Source organism: Gadus chalcogrammus, chromosome 15 (assembly GCF_026213295.1).
Source record: "Gadus chalcogrammus isolate NIFS_2021 chromosome 15, NIFS_Gcha_1.0, whole genome shotgun sequence".
Taxonomy (NCBI): Eukaryota; Metazoa; Chordata; class Actinopteri; order Gadiformes; family Gadidae; genus Gadus; species Gadus chalcogrammus.
The window spans coordinates 12,277,264-12,299,331 of record NC_079426.1 but is presented as its reverse complement, the minus strand read 5'-3'; the positions used below and the strand labels follow the sequence as shown (position 1 = coordinate 12,299,331).

The following is a 22,068-nucleotide window of genomic DNA, read 5'->3' as shown; positions in this document are numbered from 1 at the left end:
TGTTGTTACATTGCAAATATATGTCTACAATCCTTCACAAGATTGAGCTGCTTAAAATGGCTATATTCACTGGGTTCAATATATTTTAAATCAGGAACAGGAATAGATTCTCAACATAATGATGGGGAAATAAAACCTTCATTGCACTTAAAACATTAACGACTTGTGTTTACTACCCATCTTTGGCAAGGGAAATTTATACTTTCGATTGCTCATAAAGTTTGTTTGGATAGAGTTGAAGTCAAAAGTCGTAGTCAAAAGTCCTCCAAAAAAAGTATCCCTCCAATCATAGACGAATGCTCCAACCTTAGAGGTATTGCATTGTTCGTACTACTCTATTATTACTACTCCATTGTATTGTGTGTGTGTATTGTGTGTGTGTGTGTGTGTGTGTGTGTGTGTGTGTGTGTGTGTGTGTGTGTGTGTGTGTGTGTGTGTGTGTGTGTGTGTGTGTGTGTGTGTGTGTGTGTGTGTGTGTGTGTGTGTTTGTACGCGTGTGTGTGTGCGTGTGTGTGTGTGTGTGTGTGTGTGTGTGAAGGTGTGTGTGTGTGTGTGCCCCAGGTTTTTGTCCCGCCAACTGTAAAAAGTGCACAGAGGGCCTAGTTGTGGGTGGATAAATGTAAGTCACATGGTCACTTTTCTTTTTCCCACACAAACACACCCACACTCTCCATGCGGCCGCCCGCTTTCTGCTCCATCTCCCAGTCGGCCAGCCAACCTCCTCCACACGCTGCACGGATGAGCGCTACAACACCGCAGAAATAGTCGAAGATCGATGTTAACAACTGTTTGAATGTTCGAGGATTATCCGGGATAGGAGATTCAATATCCTTGGTATCGTTTATTTTACTACTGAAGGGTTTCTTTGCAGGTAATTTCTTCTTTTTCTTGGGCTCTTTGCAATCTGTTTTCAATCGGTGTTTAGTTAGCAAGTTGTCTGTTTCTTTTGCGGACCAAGGTATTCTCACACAAAGTCGAGTTTAATGTTAAACGTTTTTTGGGGGTGTGAAAGTTTGTTGCTGGTTGTTATTTCTCCAAATATCTACGCACTACTTTTCGCTTATGACAGATTTCCATCGCAGTTTGAAATACCTTATTTCCGATTGTTGTATTGCTTTCTTCCATTTGCGTGTACTTCTCCCTAACGCTACAAGCCATCCCCACCCCTCCAGCCGAGCAGATGTGTGAACTCTTTTAAAGTATCTCATTTGCATGCGAGGCCCACTGCTGTGGTCTTTGTATTTGCTTGGTTGTTTGCTTGAGTTGTAGGTAAACCGTTTTTCACTCCATCCCCCAACTCATCTACCCCTAAGCGCAAGAGCCGTTTTGCATTACCTCAATTTGATGGCGGTTGTGTATTTGCGCGTGTGTGTGTGTGTGTGTGTGTGTGTGTGTGTGTGTGTGTGTGTGTGTGTGTGTCTGTGTGTGTGTGTGTGTGTGTGTGTGTGTGTGTGTGTGTGTGTGTGTGTGTGTGTGTGTGTTTTGCGTACGTGAAAAAGAAAACCCCAGCTAAACTCTAGTAGTACAAAGTCTACAGATTCAGATAAACAATACATCCATTGCAAGTATAACTAAATTATCTCTTTTAGTTGATCTAATTTTATTCTATTGTACTGGATGGTTGGAATAAATTCATTGTTAAGTATAAGATAAGTAACATCAGATGTTATTACCTTAACAATACCCTTTTTCGTAGATTACTATCCATAATGTGCTGAGTTTTGACATACTTTCCCCCTCTCTCTTCCGCAACCCAGAGCCTAACCCTCCAGGACGTCCCGACAGGACAGAGACAGAGAGAGGGTAACACATCCAGAGACATGAGTCTAGTTGACGTGAGACCGGCGGCCGGGTCTCTGACCCTCTCGCTGACCAGCAACCACCCCAAAGATCGCTTTGTGGACCGCATCGACCAGGCGGATCGCTCCAGAACCCTGTCCCCGGACCTCAAGGAGGACTTCACCATGATGGAGCAGAAGAAGAGGGTCACCCACATCCTCCACAGCCCAGTATGTAGACCCTAGATCTATATAGATCAGACTGATCCTTCACAGCCCAGTATGTAGACCCTAGATCTATATAGATCAGACTGATCCTTCACAGCCCAGTATGTAGACCCTAGATCTATATAGATCAGACCGATCCTTCACAGCCCAGTATGTAGACCCTAGATCTATATAGATCAGACCGTTCCTCCACAGCCCAGTATGTAGACCCTAGATCTATATAGATCAGACCGTTCCTCCACAGCCCAGTATGTAGACCCTAGATCTATATAGATCAGACCGTTCCTCCACAGCCCAGTATGTAGACCCTAGATCTATATAGATCAGACAGAGCCTCCACAGCCCAGTATGTAGACCCTATCTCTGTATAGACCAGAGTGGTCCTCAGCAGCCCAGTATATACACAACATAGCTCTACAGTATATAGAACAGACAGATCCTCCACAGCCCAGTATGTAGACCCTAACTCTTTATAGATCCGACAGATCCTCTACAGCTCATATACACAACATAGCTCAGTACAGAACAGACAGATCCTCCCCAGGTAATGCATAGACCCTAGCTCTAAATATAACTTATGGTATATATTTTCTTGTGCACTGGCAACTGTAGAATCCGCAATCTACTTCTATCAAAGTACAGTGCCGTGCCAATGCACATACCCCCACGTCCAGTTGGTCCCTAATCCCGCCCTGTGGGTATAAGGTGAATAACAGCGGCAAAGTATTCAGTGTTTTTATTCGCTGGGATTCACGCGGCAGGCGATGGAATGTGTCATTGTTTGGAGACAAGGCGCACAGAAATCACTCAAATATTCTCTGACACGTTTGAGTTTAAAGTATGTCATACAGCCATCTAACTTTGCTGCCGTTCGTATTCCTAGAAAGAAGGCATGGAGGCAGGATCCACTGCATTTAATCTGCTGTTTTCGATTCAGTGTTGATTCAGGGCAGCCTCGGCGGTCGTCGGTTATGATCTTCTCAGGATCGTTGCTGTTAGTTATCAGAGGTCATGTGTAAAAGACATAGAACCAGGGACCAGCTACGTAGAATAAGTTAACCAGATCGCTCTCTATTATCAACTCTAATCCACCGCCATCGTGAAGCTGATTAAATAGGAGCAGGGGAACAGACACAGGGTTTCTGAAGTGGATGGAAATAAGATGAGCCCACGCACACACTTTGCCTGCGATTGCGTAACGGGCCCAACAAGTGGAGCGGCCGGCGCGTCGCCATGGGAACTGTAGCATAAGCCGAACGCTATCGAGCCTGACTGCGCAGAGGGAGAGAGAGAAAACCTTTTTTCGAAGGGGAAGGATTGGTTTCTCAAAGCCACTCTCTGCAGGGGTAAGTTGATAGGCGGTCTTCATATAAACAACAAAGTTCTCTCTCTCTCTCTCTCTCCTTGAGTCATGTCACACGGAGAGACACATGCCCACGCGCATCAGAGTCAGACTCGCATATAGCCCAGCACAGACAAAGGCACTCGTGCACACAAACGAGAGTCTTGAACAAAGACGCATATGCCCTCACACGAAAAACACACACCCACACACACATACACACAATGAGATAGATTTTCTTTTTACTTTTGATAAGGTCTGTGATTGTTCACCCCCATCTCCTGACAAAGAGAAAGGTGGTAAAAGAGAGAGAAATGGGGAAGAGGTTCTAGGTTAGGCTGTGCAAACACACAAAACAAACAGGGATTGCAGTGATATGTTGTCGTGCCCACCTCCTTCTCACCTCCTCTCATGAATTCACAGCGGAAAGAGACACATGAGCTCAATCAAAGTGTTTGTGAGATAAATCTGCACCATCCACAACCCATTTTGGTATGCTATGCACTCGAGGCGCGGATATACGCAACATTGCGGCACTAAGCCTATTTTTTCTTAAGTCTGTTACTATTTACTACGATTTTACTGTATTGTTATTCCGCAGGTAGAGGGTTGGACCTAGGTCTGGTAATGGCCTAGAATCTGGGTTAGTTTGGGTTTGAATCTTTGGCCTGGAAGTCAAGCACACCATATCCATGGCATTGTGTCTATATCTACATCCTACTGTTCCTGTCTGAAGAAGAAGGATCACCCATTGTTAAATTGAATCAATTTAATATTTACTTCCCCTAACATTAGTTCCTGTGGGAAAGGCCACCTACTGGTTGCCTGTTTAACCCCGATGGTAACTGATCAGTCCACACACTCTCTCTCTCTCTCTCTCTCTCTCTCTCTCTCTCTCTCTCTCTCTCTCTCTCTCTCTCCTCTGTGTGAAAGGCCTCGGGTGGCAAAGAAAACACACAATTGACATTGCAAAAGTACACAAAGTAAAGGAAGGTACAACATAAGTTACAAATTAATACAATTGTGTTTGCCTGTCTTTACACAATTGTGTAAAGACAGGCAAACTATTTATAAAGCACCATTCAAACACAAGGCCATTCGTAGAGCTTAAAAAAAAGGAAGTGATAGAAAACTAAAAGGACAAGAAAAAAATAAAGAAACATCTTCTATTATTTTTGGAGTACTGATGAGGTACGAGTTATTTCTTGTACCTCACATATTCTGGAAGTGTTCCAGATCTGTTTTGCATGGAAACTAGAAGCTGCTTCAACATGCTGTGATCAGAACCCTGGGAACCGTGAGCAGGCCGGTCCCTGATGACCTGAGAACAGCTCTAATAACACACAAACAGATCAGACATGTACTTTGGTCCTCACCCATTTAGTGCCTCATACACTTCACTTCTTTATACACTGCTTTATACGATTTGGGACTTTGTGTTTAGTCTTCAATGATGAGATTCAGCACAAGCATTTACCCGTGGCACCAAAAATACTAATTTCAGTTTTATCTTTATTCAGCTTGAGTAAATGATGGCACATCCAGGCATTGATTTGCTCAATGCATGTGATGAGTCAATCCATTGGACCATAGTCACCTGTTGATAAAGAAATGTATATTTGACTATCTTCTGAATCATTTTGGTAGGCTATATTGTTGTTCAAAATTTTGGGAAAGTGGGAGTATGTAAAGAATTTGCATACTCCCACTTGAACAGAAGCAGCCTAGACTAAATCCTTGGTGGACCCCAGATGTTGAAGAAAAAAAAAAATGAGGTTATGGTTGGGATAGAGTTGAATGATCCAACTATTTCCTGGGAGCAGGGCCATTGCATGACTGGCCTTCCTCCATTTCTGTAAACATCACTGACGGTATATCGCACTATATCTGACCTGTATCCATCATACCTATGTCTAAGCTGAATGTCCCTGTCTCTGTAGGTGTTTAAAGAGGAGCTGGAGGGCCTGATCCAGGACCAGACTACCAAGGGAAGCAGCCCAGCAGGCCTGCTGGCATTGCGACACATCGCTGACCTCATCACAGCCAGTACCATGGGGGGCGCCGGCCCCCTCAGCTCCCCCAGCAGTACGTGTGTGTGTGTGTGTGTGTGTCTGTGCCTTAATGTCTACCTGGGGGGTTTGTGTGTGTTTCCGTCCTTACATATATATGTGTGTGTGTGTATGTGTCCATGTATATAAATGTGTGTGTGACCCATTGGTCTATCTGTGTGTGTCTATGTGTGGGGATCCGTCTTTGTGCGAAACGCGTCTCCCCTCTGGCCTCTGTGCACTGCTGCACTCATCTTTGCTTTCCTTCACTTTATTTCCCGGTCTGAATATGGTTATTGTTCGCTAAGTGAGAGGCTCAGGGCCTTGTGACCAGCGCACCACTCAGCAGCTGAACGGGCCCAAAAGTTGTTGTTGTTGACCACATTCCCCATACAGAATGTTTCAGTTACCTCCCCCCTCGTGCTCGATAGAGGATAGCGCCGTCGTTTCCCCCTCCGTGTTGCTTTAAAAACCTTAAAACGTCTCAAGTGTCAACGATCTGACTAAATATGTAAACACCGGGCTCTGGAGCAAAGCCACATCCAAACAGTTTTCTCCCAAAGGTTCTTTTTTTAGGAGGCCATTACCAAGAGAATCTTATTTTTTTTAGTAAATTGCCCTTATTTAGTAATGCGGCATAAAAGTGCCCAAAGCTAGTTGCAAGAGTGGAGGAGAAATGCCACGTTGAGGTTTTCGCCATTTAGGGTATACATAAGGACCATGTGATGTGTGGGTACATTGGGAGGACTCATTCTCATAATTACCCGTTTGTGTGCTGCCAATAGAATAACTGTGTTTTGTAACCAGCAAACACACAGATAAGGGAGCATGTGTTAGCTAGATTGGATTAGGCATTCATGTGTACAACACTTGGCATGTTGCTATGCATACTGTCGAATAGATTGCTACTAGTTTACAGTGAACATTGACAAAAGTTAATGTTCAGAAGGTATCAGAGATAGGGTATCCTATAGAAGGGTATTAAAGGCATATGGATGGGGGGCATGGTAGTGTTAGGGTACACGGCTCGAGTCAAACGGTACTGGGTTCGATCTCCCAATGTCCGCAGCCTAACCTGTGGGCATTGTTGAGTAACCCCTAACTGATGACCCCTAACGGCTCCTTAATGACATGTAACTCAAATCACTGGGTTTGGATAGAACTGAAGCGCCTGCTAAATGGATAAATAATAACAATATCCCCATTCATTATTTATCCCTGTTGATTACTTGCATGATGGTGTTGGTGCAGGCGTCGGGACGGTGACGCCGGTGAACGACCTCCACGCCACCGAGCCCCAGTCCTTCGTGAAGGGAGAGAAGCAGAGCCGCTGTAAGCTGGCCAGCCTCTACCGGCTGATGGACCTTTTCAGCTGGGCCCGCTTCACCAGCTCCTACGCCACCGTGAGTACCCTCCTCTGAGTCAACGGTCCGACTGTTTGAATGGGGGACTCCCCCAGACCAACGGTTCTGAGTTTGAACCCCGCAGTCTAATCTGTAGGGACCTTTGAGCAAGAAGCTTGAGCCCCTACTTGCCCTCTGATGACATGGATGACAACAAATAAACAGAAATGGTTCATATGGTTGAACCAAATACACAAATACAAGTATACAAGTACATTTGGACTATGCCTGCCCTTTCCTTTTGTGGAGTCAGAAAATTGATGTTTCTTTTCTACTGATAGATATGCTTCATCAATAATCAAAAGAAGTTGGAAAGTATAAAACTCCATTAAAAGTGTGGTGATATCTTACCATTTCACTCATGACAAATTACAATATCAGGATATTTAACCGTATGTACCGTTATAATGGTTGATAATTGAATGATCGGATGATAGAAAGTCGAAAGAGTAAAAGTCTAAAATAAAATAAAGAGTTTATGCCATCAGAGACTCATTATAAAGCCTGTGTTTGGTTTTGTTTACTCCAAAGATACGAGTCAGCAAAGAGCAGGATCACATTCTGATGGGTCCCCAGGGTCTGTCCTTTGCGGAGGTCTCTGCAGCCAATCTGGTAAGTAGAATGTCCATCAAGGTGTAGCCGGAGGGTGGAAGCGTATCTGTTTGGAAAGTAAAAGGAAATGGCTGAAAGCTCTACCCCAACGTACCTTGCCGGAAATGAACCGACAGGGACCTATGTATTTCAAGTCCTGCTCCAAATGTTTCAGATTGCTATTACGATGGAGTCGGAAGTAGGTTAGGTTCCGTTCACCCCCTGGCTGTTCCGGAACATGACCCCCCCCACCCCCCCCCCCCTCCTCCTCTAACCTGATCCCCTGCCTCTCTTCTCCCTCAGGTGAAGGTGAACATCGTCGGCGAAGTGGTCGAGCGCGGTTCCACCGATCTGGGCGTGGACATGTTTGGCTTTGCGCCTCACGCCGCCATTTACGCCATGCGCCCTGATGTCAAGTGCATCGTGCACATACACACCCCCGCCACCGCCGCTGTAAGTCTGTGTGTGTGTAGGTGTGTTTGTGTGTGTGTGTTTGTGTGTGTGTGTGCGTGTGTGTGTGTGTGTGTGTGTGTGTGTGTGTGTGTGTGTGTGTCTGTGTCTGTGTGTGTGTGTGTCTGTGTGTGTGTGGGTCTGTCTGTGTCTGTGTGTGTGTGTGTGTGTGTGTGTGTGTGTGTGTGTGTGTGTGTGTGTGTGTGTGTGCGTGTGCGTGTGTGTGCGTGTGTGTGTGTGTGTGTGTGTGTGTGTGTGTGCGTGTGTGTGTGTTGGATCTGTAACAGAGACGTAAACAAGATTCAGTGCAGCGCTCCCCGGACCCCGCGCTCCCCCCTGTACACCCCTCATTATGTTCCCTTCCTTTGTCATTAGAGTGATCCACGCCTTTGAGGTTGGGCTGTAAAGGTTTTATAGCGCGCAGCAGATGATACACAGAGCATCGTTTTAAGTTCAATCCTGTGAGCAGCGGCGTGACGGTGCTTCAGTTGGAGTCGTGACCTTTTTTTATGATGCCTGTTGTTTGTGTCTGTCCGTTTATGACGGTGCTGTACTGTTGTTATTGAAAAGGTTTAAAGGAAACCCAAACCCTTCAAACAACTTATTACAGTTTACACGTTACATAATAGTGCTATGAATAGATCCTAGTCCAAATCTCATCTTAAATGCACAAAGTTAAAACATTTAGAATGAGATGAATGAATGAATATGGACTCAAAATGCCCCCAGTTTAATGAATGTAATTGCATGCGTTTCCTCCTACTGGCAGACCGACATCCTGGCTACTGCCCCAAGTGCAGGAGATAGCGAAATAAGAACAGCGCTATATCCAACCAGGATGTTGAATTGTCATTGACTGTTTTGCACCTCCTCCACCGTGCCTAAGAGTCGTCAGTAAAGAGTCGGCCCTTTCTCGGCGTCCCGCAGGTGTCCTCCATGAAGTGCGGCCTCCTGCCCATCTCCCAGGAGGCTTTGCTGCTGGGCGACGTCAGCTACTTCGGTTACCACGGCGACCTGGACGGCAGGGACGAGAAGATGGCGTTCCAGAAGGCTCTGGGTCCAAACGCCAAGGTGGCGCCCCGCATCACAGCCAGATGCTTCCCCACACCTTTTTATATACTTGTTTAGGATGTGTTATAATCGTTATGTAATAACTAATATAATTATTTTGCAATGCTTTATTTCTTAGTATGTAATTTTTGCTATTACACACCTCCAAGGATACTTCTGAGTTCACCTCTAAGGATATAACTATTGCAATCATTTGCTTATTTTAGTAAACGCTGTTATCCGAGACCACATACAGTCAATATTGGTCATAAAGGAGCAGTTAGGGAATAGGGCGTCTCGGCTTAATGCTGCCTACAGGTTAGGACCCAACCCCTCTTGTCTGGGATACAGAACACCCTAGCATGACACTGTCCTGGCCCCGACATAAATGCAGACTTGAACAGACATTTATAATGGCAGATAGTGCATATTGTATGTAATAATTGACTGTAATGTATGTAACCAAGTGTTCCTTCTACAGGTTGTAGTGCTGCAGAACCATGGCCTGGTGGCTCTGGGAGAAACCATAGAGGAGGCCTTCCACTATGTTTACCACTCCCAGCAGGCCTGCGAGATTCAGGTACAACAAAACCCTTTGTTTACATTACTCTGTGACACAGAACTGTGTCACGGTTTTTTCCAAGATGGATGACTGCATGGTTTGGTTTGAGTCTGCATTACTTCTTGACAATTATGGTGTACAATTTAATATGATTCATTATCCCGGTTTACACATCATTGGCTAATTAGCAAAGAAAAAGAAAGGTTGATGAATAGAGTACAGTACACACATAAATGTATTGCAAAAAGGGTGTCTATATCTGACTGTGTTCAATCGGTTACGTATATGGAAATCTTTTTCTAACTTTGTCGTGATCATCCTCGTTGATTTTATTTATGACCAGGTGTCTTGGTCTATTTCAAAAATTGTCAAATAGACTAAACCAAACAATTGTGGACATCAGAGTGTACCGGTTGTGTTTGTTTGCCTCACTGCGTAGACGCTACTGTGTACTGTGATTCTATGTGGAATGGCCGCATGATAAGGTGACATATGTTCGATTCTACTCTTTAACATATTCATAATGCAAAATCCATTCTTGGCTCTAAACTTGGAGAAAGCACTTTAAGGACACGATGCACTGCAGCACGGCTATTTTTAGTCTTTGAAGGCATCACCTGTGCTGAAAGTGAAGTGCACAATATGCTAAGTCTGTGTGTGAGCAGAGCTTGGTTAAATATGTGATCTAGAGTCTGCTTTCCATAGCCTGGTGGAGCCAATGCTGTTCAGACCCTTCCTTTGTTAGCTGTGCGTGCCGCAAGGGTTTCGCTGTTTGGACTGCATCTCTTTCTGAGCTGCTTTCATATTTGCTCCTACGCCTCAACAATGAGACAGCTGCACTCACACCTCATACAGCGATGTAAGGTAGAATGTAAGGCCAGATGGACATTATTGAAAATGAAACCCCTTGAATCACCCTGTATAGTATCCCGCTTATTACATAGCTACCCACTAAAGAAATCAATCCTGTGCACATAATATAACAACAAAATAGTATTAAAAAATGATTAAATTGCTTCTGCTAAAATACAAATGTTCAGTTTGATTCTACAGTTGAAGAGCTGCAGCCATAGCAACGGCCTGTTATTCCAACAAGCAGCACGCTTCTTTTCAGAAATAACTGACTGGTATATATATATATATATATATATATATATATATATATATATATATATATATATTTATAAACGTACACATACACACGTTTACACACCCAACGTATAGATAGCATGTGCCAGTTCTATATAACGGCCCATTTTGCCCATTTTTTACAACGTCTTGTTAAACTTCAAATGCAGAAACACGTGATGTACTTTTATGGGGGCATGATGGTGTAGTGTTTAAGGTGTGGTCCAGCTGCAGGGCATTGGGTTGGTTACCCCCAAATCTGCAGCCTAACCTCTGGGGCTCCTAGAGCAGGGGGCCCGAACCACCTTATCTGCTCCTTAAAGGAGCATTTCACAGGTGGAGGCATGAATATCTATTGAAATTGGGTCCTATAAGTAGTCGAATAATAAAATAAAATTCTTATTTGGTGCCGTCTTGACCGAGAAAAGGCAGAAAGTGACTTTTTGGCGCTTGTGGATTGAAGACAACAACTCCCACCATGCACCACGATGCACAGCTTCGCTGGCCATTCCCGCTGATCTAGATCTCCGCCTATCCGACACCTCGCTGTTCCATCTACCAAGACTGCTTGAAAATCATTTCACACAACATTTCTAGTGAAGAGTATTAGTTTGTGAACTCAGTGAATTAGTCCTTGTTTGTATTTCTTTCGAAATGGAGAAATTTTGCATGGTGCCATCTTCTTTGTCAGATCCTGTACCTCCTGCCATTGTACTTCCGTTTTATCAACAAACTCTGTTAGCTTAGCTTCAGATGCTGTGGATGTTAGTTTCTGCTGGTGAAGTCCCACCCACTGGCACTGCTCTAATAGGTCTGTAGCGTCAGTGGGTCCCACCCCCTTTAGGGGGTGGGACTAGTGCTTGTAGTCTTACGAGAATCCTCCTCTCTTACACTTCCTATTTACTTCTACGCAAAAATCGTCATATTGCGTCAGCTTAAACAGGAAGTGTTGGAGATCGATATGGATCTCTCCAGTCTCTCCAGAAAATAAGGTAATGATGCATGACCATTCAAAAATATGAGTGGGTTTCTAACGATACAAAGCTTCATGGAAATGGGTGAAGTTTCCCTTTAATGTCCTTTCAATGAATTCACCGTGAGACACTTTTAATAAAAGCATTTGCCAAATCACTGAATAATCATGTCGACATTGCATTGATTCACAGATTGACCATTTGGGTTTAGCACCTCAGAACCCAGATCTGACAATCGGTAGCTGAACCCATATCGGACCCCCGCAAAGGGAACCCAGATCCGATGTTATTATCTTCGGTGCTCTGTCTGCAGGGCTGCTGATATTCAGTAAAACAGCGCGCCAACCAGTGGGATGTTCCTTTGCCTGAACAAAAACGTAAGAGCTGTGCGGCGTTTTCATTGGATCCCATCCCCATCTCGTCTCCCTCCAGGTCGGAGCGCTGAGGTGCTCTGGGGGAGTGGCCAACCTGGTGGTGCTGGACCGTGATAGGCTGAAGCCGCGGACGCAGGGGATTGCGGCGGGAGGCGTCACCATTGACAACGAGCTCAAGTGGAAGGTGGGCGAGGCCGAGTTCGAGTCCCTCATGAGGATGCTAGACAACCTGGTGAGTGACCTCTGACCTCTCCACACCCACTGCATTACCAATGATGTTTCCTCCTCCTCCTCCTCCCTCCCCCTCCTCAACTTCCTTGGGATGTTTCTGATTACACAACGCGACACAACAGTGGATCCGAAGGAGAACGAAGTGCATGCATACTTTCGTTTTTTTTCTTTTACATAGCTTGTCAGTCCTATTATTGGCAGATGCTGTTTTGGTATAATAGCTGGAAGCTATGTGTGAAATTAATTGGCGTCATTTTCTTAACTCTCCCTTAAACCAAACAACATGAAAGAAACCCCACTTCTGACCTAGTTCTGGAATAGTTTCAGTACATCTTTACCGTCGCTCTGCTACGACCGCTATTGGTTACATCCATCCATCCATCAAACCGCTAGACTGTCTTTATCGGCCAATGACAAGTGCCGGACGATGAAGTACATGTTCAATCCTCTTAACAAGTGCCTATGTGTGTGTGTGTCTGCATGTGTATCCGTGTGTGCGTGTATGTGCATATGTGGTGCGTGTGTGTGTGTTTATACTACATTATATGTTTGAAGAGAGTGGGTTGTGGTAGCTATTTGTGGTCTGTTGGGTGGTGGTGGTGCTGGTGCTGGTGGTGGTGGTGGGGGCTGCAGCTGTGATCAGAACACATATCCCCCCCTCCCCCTACACACACAGACACACACACACCCCTTCCTTCCTCCTCACTTCCAGATGGCATGGAGCACTGTATGGAATGAACACACACACACAGACACCGACACACAGACACCGACACACATCAGCCGGTGGGCTGGTCTTGGTTTGCCGTCTGGTATGTTTTGAACAGTTTTCTCTGAAAAACTGACCGCGGCGTCGCCCACTAGCCCCGCCATCCTAACCCTTCTTCATGCTCCATCAACACAGTGCGTACTGGTTTGATTTATTGATGTTATAAAGAGAGTTTTTACCATGCCTTAAAGCCCTCTAGTGCAGTTCTTCCCTGCATTTGACTTTAGGTGATGACACTACCTTGTCATCAAGACCCTTTGCGGCCCACCTCCTATGCAAACGGTATAGAGCAGAGAACGACACAGGCAGGGGCTGAGCAAAGACCGCCAGCACCCCCTTAATGCACAATTATTACTGCAAGAGGCTGGTGGGAAACAGTGGGAAGAACAAGTCTACGCTGCTTCTATGACGCTAGTTTGTTTATAAAGAAAACACTAATTAACAAGAAACATTTAAAAAAAACAAGAGAAACTTGATAATGGAAAACGTGATTGAATACCCAAATTGACACTATTCTTAATACTAAGCCATCATAATATATTTACTAACCAAAATTAACAATGTTAATTTTGTCAATCGGCCATGTTGTTTTTCCTATTATTATCAACTTGTCTATTTCAAGAACATAATCCCACGCAGCAGCGTACGACAAACATTCTGCTCTAGTGCACACAGAGAGAGAGAGAGAGAGAGGAGAGATCATCTGAGGATGTGGCTCTCGCTGGGACGTTAGATGGACTGGAATGTTCTAACGTTATACCAGCAAGAAAAGCTTTATTTTTGCCTTTAGCTATATTTCAGCTTTTCAAACAAAAGGATGCTTAACAACAGCAAACAGCGATACATTTACCAACAACATACAGTGGTCGAAGAAGACTAACAGGCAAATATATATTGTGCTAAAACGAGGGGAACATATACAATATTAGTATATGCTACACTTGAACCTCCTAAGATGGCGCAATTTGATTGGTTCGCTATATCGGGATATTGGGCAATGCCATGATTGAGATCTCAAACTCGTGATAGCGTGACGGTCATCTCGTCACGCTAATAAAAACAAATGAATCGCTAATAAAAACAAATAAATGCCGGTAATAAGTGTTATCTTGTTTAATTTTGGAGTGTTCAGGTGTAGTATATTCACCTCACCCTCAGCGAATAATTGTTAAATATAACCCTATTAAAGAATACTTTAATATTATATTTAATATTTAATTAATTCAGACAATATAACAACGATTATGCACCTTTTCTTATGAAAACGCCAAACTAAGCTACTGACCAGTCTACTCATTGACTCCAGTTGTTTGGTTCTTTAGAAACTTTGTCGCACTGACCTTTTTGTGGCCACTCCAGTCTTGATCTCATGACTAGATTGTTCTCTGCTATGGAGAAGCCGGGATAGTCGAAAGGTGTTTCCCTTTGCCTCTACGTGTACACTAAAACAAAGAGTGTCTCTCTCTCTGAACCTCCAGGGGTATCGCACCGGCTACTCCCACCGCAACCCCATCGTGCGGGAAAAGCCGCCGTCCAAGAACGACGTGGAGATCCCGGCCACGGTGTCCGCCCTTTCCCTGGACGCGCTCTGCGGCGGCGTTGCCGACGGCGACCCCGGCCAGATGCTGGCCAGCCCCATGAAGCTCCTGGCCCAGAAGCAGCAGAAGGAGAGGACCCGCTGGCTCACCTCGCCCCACAGCTACCTGAAGGTCCATGTCCCGGAGCGCTCCGCCAGCGGGGAGTGCAGCCCCCACACCAAGACCACCGTGAGTACCGCTTGGCACCGTTTTTCATCCATATATATTTATATATATAGAGAGAGAGAGTCATTGAGCAGTAGATGGTTTTATCCGACACACCCATCAAAGCATACAATCAGAACTGGAGATGGAATTACTACAAACACAGGAAAAAGCGCATCTGGAAAGAGTAGCCATAGAAGTCCGAAAACAAGGTTAATCATTTGTCAGCAGTCTTAACAAATTGTTAAATGCTTTGGCGGAAGGTTTCTGCCAAATTAGTAAATATTGTATAATAAAATAGTTTGTCTGTACGGTTCCCAGGCCAAGTAAAGAAACAAATAACTGTAGGTTGCTATTTGATGACTGTGTCTACTAGATTATGAAATATTAGTAAATAATACCATGAGAATTAATACAAACTGGTCTTCGAAGCCTTCTGGTATTTTGAGTTTATGCAAAAATGAATAACGGCAAAGCATGCTGACAGTTTGGTGTGTGTGTGTGTGTGTGTGTGTGTGTGTGTGTGTGTGTGTGTGTGTGTGTGTGTGTGTGTGTGTGTGTGTGTGTGTGTGTGTGTGTGTGAGTGTGTGTGTGTGTGTGTGTGTGTGTGTGTGTGTGTGTGTGTGTGTGTGTGTGTGTGTGTGTGGTGATAGTGCATTCAATGTTTACTCTAGACCCTCCCAACCAGCCATTCTGAATAAACCCAGACTCCTTTATATTCCTTGATATAACACTGCCCCCTTGTGAACATTTGGTAAATTACCGTTAGAAGATATTGAATCCAATGATAAGAATCAATCCAACTGTCAAAAATGTAATTTCAACATTGTGTTTAACCCCCCTAAAAAAAGAATCTGTCGCTCACAATCTCTGGTATATTTCCTATTTCAGTGGATGCAGTCTTCTGAGCCGGGCACTAACAGGGGCACCCCCATAAAGATTGAGGATCTCAACCAGTTTGTTCCTCTCAACACCAATCCCACAGATGTTCTGGACAAGAGGAACAGGGTCAGTTGGACAATACATAACTTTTACTTACACTTAACATATCACATATTCCAAAAAATTGACGTACAGTTTTAATAATTCAAAAATGGACATAGGGTTGACCCCTTACCTGTGTAAGGGTGTTAGACTCTGCTGAAGGGTTTGGAGTTCAAAATCCAATGTATTTAGTGTAAACAAAAGTATTGATGTTAAAATGGTGTAACACCCTAATGTAATCCTGCCTTTCTCCTTAAGACTCCCTAAGTGTGGGTTTGAGGAGCTGTGGTTTTCCCTGGGCCTTTAGAGGGCTTAGGGTTCGGTCTTATACTCTCGTCCTCCTGCGAAGCCTGTTGAGACTGGAACTCTGATTAAGGGCCACACAAATAAAATTGACTTGACTTGACAGTAATGTAACCATGGCTACCAGCATGCAGTCACCTGTGCCGTCTGTGATTGGCCCTGCCCTCTGGCCAGCTCTTTAGGTGTCTCACGGTTGCCCTCCCAAACGGCAGCAACATTGCGTCCTCCATTATGTAAAAGACTCACCGCTAAACTCATTCCTCAAGCAAATGAATATTGATTTGATACAAACACCAGCCCCTCGGGCCCCTGCTCTGGGTCTCACACATAATCAATCACAGAGTCCCCGGCCATTACTGAAAGACCTTATCAGCTGACGGAGCGAATGTAGCCACCACTTGCTCCTCCACGAGGCCCAATGCGGGAAGACATCGAGAAAGTGATGTTGGTGTAGAGTGGGAGGGCGATGGGAACTGGTGGTGCGGGGTTCGAACTCTCAAACCCAAGGGTTCCGTGTTCGAACCCCAATGTCCACATTAGTAGGCATCCTTGTTTAAGACGGAAACTAACCCGACCTGCTCCTCAACGGCATCTAACAAATATAATGTTACTGTCCTTTTGGTCAAAGGTTCTGCTCAGTGACAATGTAAGTGTGTGTGTATGTTTTTGTAGATACGGGACCAGAACAGATGCGATCAGATGACGCCGGGACCCAAGTCTCAATTACTGGCTGGCATCGTAGTGGACACCATAAAAGGACCTGTGAGTGTTTTGATATATTTTAAATATTGAGCATACTTATAAAGCAGTATAGCCCGTTTAAAAGTCCCCGGGTCCAATCACACATTCATGGATGAATGGAAGAATGTCGTTCTAACGAAAACTTCTTGGTTTATTGTTTTTGTTTTCTTCAAACAACCACAGAGGTTGACTTAAGTTAGCTTGGCAGCAGCTCCCCATTAGGGACTGCCGGGCCCGTCCTCCATGTTTGTTTTGATAACGCCTCTCTCTGTGCGGTCCAGGCCTTCATCGTGGAGGACGAGGAGCTGACTCGCTCCCTGCCCCCCAACCCCTTCAGCGGTCTGACGGAGAGAGAGCTGAGGGAGTACAAGGACACTGTGGAGCGGAGGCAGCAGGGCCACGAAGGTACACCTCCTACCTCCGCCACCTACCTCCTTCATAGTCCAACTACTACTACTACCATCAGCCACCATCTACATATAACCACCTACATAGTGCCACAGCCTACACTACTACAATAACAACCACCAACACCACTTCTACCACCATCACCAGCCAATACGGCATACCACTATCCCCTTTGTACCCCCACCGCCTCCACCCACTGCAATACTTATACTAAGTATTACCACTAGCTCCGGTACCGCCTACACCCTCCAGTATGAGCCGTTATTAAGCCAGACTGAATTATTTCTTTGGTCTTTGGGATTTGACACTTTTGTCCCTATTTAGACTTCTTACTTAATAACACTGATGCACTTAGGGTAGAGCGTTGGAAATCATTTCTGCTCTCGATATGATCGTCGTAATATAGATGCAACCAAACAATCATCCTCAAACGTAGGTGATTTGCAGACAACTTGTCATGTATATTACCACTTTATACATATTCGCACTGCACTGACTTGCTAGAGCAACACGTTCTGCGATGAAGGACCACTAAGGGTGATGAAGCGACCTCTAAGAGTATGACTGACCTCTAAGCGTGATGACAACTGACTGACTCCTCGCCTCAGATACGGACGACCTCACGGACGCCGATGAGATGACCACGTTTGATGGCTCCACCATCTCGCTCTCCCTCTCCCCTCTGATGACGCCCGCCAAGAACGGTACAACAAGTGTGATGACAAAATAGTCTGGCTTTTGATAGTGTTGTCACTATGAACCTGTTACCATATGCGTATGAGGGCAAATGCACTGATAGGTGACCAGGAGAAAGAACTCCCTTCATACTCCTTTTTTTAAAAGGCCACCAAAATATGTTGATTCATAAAGATTAAATCTCTGTCTCGATAATTCCTGCCACAGATCACACGGTCAAACTCCAGTAGAGTTTATTTGTAAAGCCCCTAATCATATTTATAGCCTCAAAGGGCTTCTTATCCCCACATTATACAACACCACTCAACCCTTAACACTAAGGGCTAATAAATAATACACAGAAGAAGGATCCCTTAGCAGGGCAATAGGCACCCAATGGGCAGACATGTAATCCTGGCCAAAATTGTAAATTTGCAAATTGTAGATTTAACTGTTGGTCTTTGTCCGTCTCCCTAGATGCCGTAACAAACGGGCGGAACCACTTGGGGGACGACGAGGAGGAGGAGCTTAGCCTCAAGGTGTCCAAGCTGAGCGTGAGCACGGCGGACACAGTCGAGATCACCATGACAACCGCAGAGAAGATAGGGGACGACCAAAGCGAGAACAAGAAGAAGAAGAAGAAGTTCCGCACTCCCTCGTTCCTGAGGAAGAGCAAGAAGAAGGAGAAAGTCGAGAAAGTCGATGTATAAGCTAATGGATAAGATAGGCGGGCTGGATGAATCTTGTATTGGATCTCAATACTTAGTCGCAATACATTCCTTTGCTTTTATGAAAGCGGACCAAGAAAATTAAGCTAACTGAAATGTACATTGTCAAACAGTGTTCTGTACGATATTGTGGTTTTACTTTCTCACTTTGGCTTGACTTACTGAGTGGAAAGTGGATGGTCGTGGTTATCTGAACACCTACATGTTGAATCCAGTACTATATTTTGTGGTTTCCCAATGGAACTGGCTTCTTTAGACACTAAATAGACGTCAATGTTATCATCAATGCAGTATCATATGGCCTTTTGGATATTATATACAAAGATAAAGTCTTTGGCTTATGTTTAATGTTTGTATGACGACTACAGATTATCTACATTTAAGGGGTAGCTGTTAAGTCGATACAGTGTGATGGTGGGTAGTTATTTAAACTTTAAAGTGAAGATCATTTATAACCTGTGTCTGGGCCTATTTTTTTTTATACTGCAGTGTAATGGTAAATGCTTGTTTTATATCCTATCATATGTTTTAAATAGATTACTTGTTTGATTGGTTCATATCGTATACCTAACAATAACAATTCAAACGCACCACTAATAATACAGAAAAGCTATGCGTGTTTTCATATATGTGTGAATTGTTTTTTTACTTGACTGCTGCTTGTATGTAATATGACAGAAAAGTAAAGTGTGAGCAAAATGTTTTGAATAGCAATGAGAAGGGGTAGTAGAGTAGATAAGATGAAGAAGATGACATGAATGTGAACGTTTGACTGTCAAAGGGAGGCGCCATGTCTGGATTGTTCCAAACGTTTTGAAATCAGAATGCAAGTTGATGGCAATATTCTGTGGGAAGGACATTTTTTCAAGAACATCCCAAGCTCAAAAAATGTGAATGACCTGCTTTGACCCAAAGGGTTGAAACTGATTTGCTGTGAATAGTAAACCAAATAGCGCAACGGTCACAATGTTGGAAATTTGCTATGACATTAAAAATGTAAACCTGTGCATTGCGACATGTCTTGTGTAATGTCGCCTTTCATTGTATATTCTACATTTGAATTCATAACAAGTCTAAACCGAACCTGATATTGCTAAAGGTAATTGTTTATGCCAGTGGTTGTTTAATGCTTGCGTTTTGTTAACTACAATAAACACCTCCGGTTTTTCTTGACCTAATAGGTTTCCTTCATATTACTAAATGTGACTGTATTGCCTTGATTGAGATTCAAATAGATGAATATATATTCAATTCAGATAGTTGGCACTATTTTGTCATTTAGCAGACACTTGAATAAATTGAGTTGCCCTGAATTCAAATAAATTTAATTGAGAAGCTGGTAGGATATCATGATTGTCCTCTAAAATAAATACATTCCACACATTTCATACATCTGTTCAGCAGTTTTTTTGTCTCCTTCAAAACTCTTCAAAACCCGTACGCGGGTCAAAGGTCAACAACGCTCCCTATCAAAGACAATACGGCACCCCAGAGATGAATTAAAGCTTTTTACTCTAAAACAAAGCAAACGCAATGACACCGGCCCCTCCCCAAACCCTTTCAGTGATAATTGTGGTGTGTGTGTGTGTGTGTGTGTGTGTGTGTGTGTGTGTGTGTGTGTGTGTGTGTGTGTGTGTGTGTGTGTGTGTGTGTGTGTTCGCACACGTGGCTGTATAATCATGCGGTTGCCGGCCTGTGTGAATGGTCACCATGGTTACCCCACCGAGAGGGTCTACGGAGACAAAGGGGGGATTTGGTGTCACCAACAGGTGTTCCTCCAGCTAGCTAGGGGGGAGTGGCAGGACCAATACCTTCCCAAGACCCACCCCTACCCCCCGGCTAAAGATATCCACCAGTTAGTTATCATGTGTTTCAAAGGGGGCCTCAACCACGCAACTGCACTGCATGCATTGTGGTAAGCAAAAATATAAATATATATATTCAATGTACGTTGTTTGTAGGTGAGCAAGAAAAGGGGATAAGGGGGCGTCTTGCTGATTGATGGCTACAGGACAGAACAGGCGTTGGGACTCAAACCCAAAACCGTTCACCTGGGAATCAAACACCCTGAACCACTGTCAAAAGCACCGGCCACCTCAAAATAATAGCGGATCGCAGGCAAAACAAAACGGAAAGATGGAACTCAAAGGCGAAATATGAGACACAGGCGAGGAAGGGGTTGGAATAAAAATAAGTTTAAGGGAAAAAAGACCCCCCCTCCCTCTTTACTGCAACGTAAACACACACGGGCAGAACAATCAGTAAGGACAGGTGCCGCAGCCTGAGTTGTTATCCTAACACTGCCTTGCAGCGCATTGTGCATCAGACCCCCAGATTATCCCCCCACCCCTCTCATCGTATCCCGGCTGGGTTAACGAGTGGAGGGCTTTCCCCAAGGAGCAGGTGACGGTGGGGGGGGAGTCTGTCTGTGATCCTAAGGGCCAAAGTGCAGCCATTGTGTTGAAACAATGAGGCCGCACACACGCTGCTGGGGGATGCCTCATCTAAGCCAAGAAATGTGTGTGTTTGTATATATATATAGATGTATATATAGATGTATATACAATTGACAGACGAACGGCTTTCTTAATTTGATATGCTTAAAAGATAGATAGTAGCACCATGCATACAACACAGATGGATGGACACATTTGCATTTATACATGCAACAGATAGAAACAAAGATGCCCATGGACATACACACACACACACACACACACACACACACACACACACACACACACACACACACACACACACACACACACACACACACACACACACACACACACGGTGTGACTTTGCCTGCCCTATGACACCAAGGCCACTGCTGTAATCCAGAAGCTTTTCAGATTACTAGCGATGGGGTCACATTCTCCACCATGTACGGCTAGCTGCTGCACGTCTGCATACACACCAAGCGTAGCCAACACACAACCAGCCCAGTGAGATGCTCTGCTTAAACACCCAAGGTTAGCCTATTCACCATTCTACACCACAGCTAGCTTCCCTGCATGCACACCAAGTTTAGCCTACTCACCATCCTACACCACAGCTAGCTTCCCTGCATACACACCAAGGTTAGCCTACACACCATCCTACAGCACAAACCTGCGCCGAATGGAAGTTTCTCCCGTTTGGTAAAAGTCTGAGATATCTAACATATCCCTGTCCCTGTTACTGTGTTATCAGGTCTATTTATGATAAACATGATAAGTGAGAGAGACACTAAGCTGCTGTTTGTACATGGTTGGGTAGAGGATATGGCCTTTTAGCATTACTATTCTATTATGAAAATGTTTTTGTATAATCTTACTTCATTCAGTGTGTTCTAGCGATGGTCTGTGTATGTGTGTGTGTGTGTTCTTACATGTGTGTGTGAGTGTATGTGCAACTGTGCATGCGTGTATGTGCATGGGTACATGTGTGTGTGTGTACAATGATATCACTGACGCTACTGTTTGTATGTGTGTGTGTGTGTGGGTGTTCTTACGTGTGTTTGTGTGTGTGTGTGTGTGTGTGTGTGTGTGTGTGTGTGTGTGTGTGTGTGTGTGTGTGT

General features: G+C 44.4%; 1 protein-coding gene across 1 annotated transcript; it reads left to right on the top strand.

Annotated features, from left to right (window-relative positions):
* Positions 1-697: 697 nt before the first annotated feature.
* Positions 698-19,927, top strand: add3b (adducin 3 (gamma) b). Its single transcript, XM_056609360.1, has 15 exons — positions 698-871; positions 1,758-2,009; positions 5,289-5,433; positions 6,648-6,799; positions 7,331-7,411; positions 7,694-7,843; positions 8,768-8,911; positions 9,372-9,470; positions 11,987-12,160; positions 14,407-14,694; positions 15,562-15,678; positions 16,630-16,719; positions 16,980-17,103; positions 17,715-17,810; positions 18,259-19,927. Exons 2-15 carry the CDS (start codon positions 1,821-1,823, stop codon positions 18,489-18,491), a joined length of 2,082 nt encoding a protein of 693 aa, XP_056465335.1. The 5' UTR covers positions 698-871; positions 1,758-1,820; the 3' UTR covers positions 18,492-19,927.
* The last annotated feature ends 2,141 nt before the right edge of the window (positions 19,928-22,068 follow it).

What these genes read in the sequence shown, in the direction of transcription:
- add3b (XM_056609360.1), top strand. Translation starts at nt 1,821, where the DNA reads ATGAGTCTAGTTGACGTGAGACCGGCGGCCGGGTCTCTGACCCTCTCG. An exon ending in CCCCCTCAGCTCCCCCAGCA is followed by an intron (nt 5,434 to 6,647) that starts GTACGTGTGTGT and finishes GTGTTGGTGCAG; the next exon opens with GCGTCGGGACGGTGACGCCG. An exon ending in ACACCCCCGCCACCGCCGCT is followed by an intron (nt 7,844 to 8,767) that starts GTAAGTCTGTGT and finishes GGCGTCCCGCAG; the next exon opens with GTGTCCTCCATGAAGTGCGG.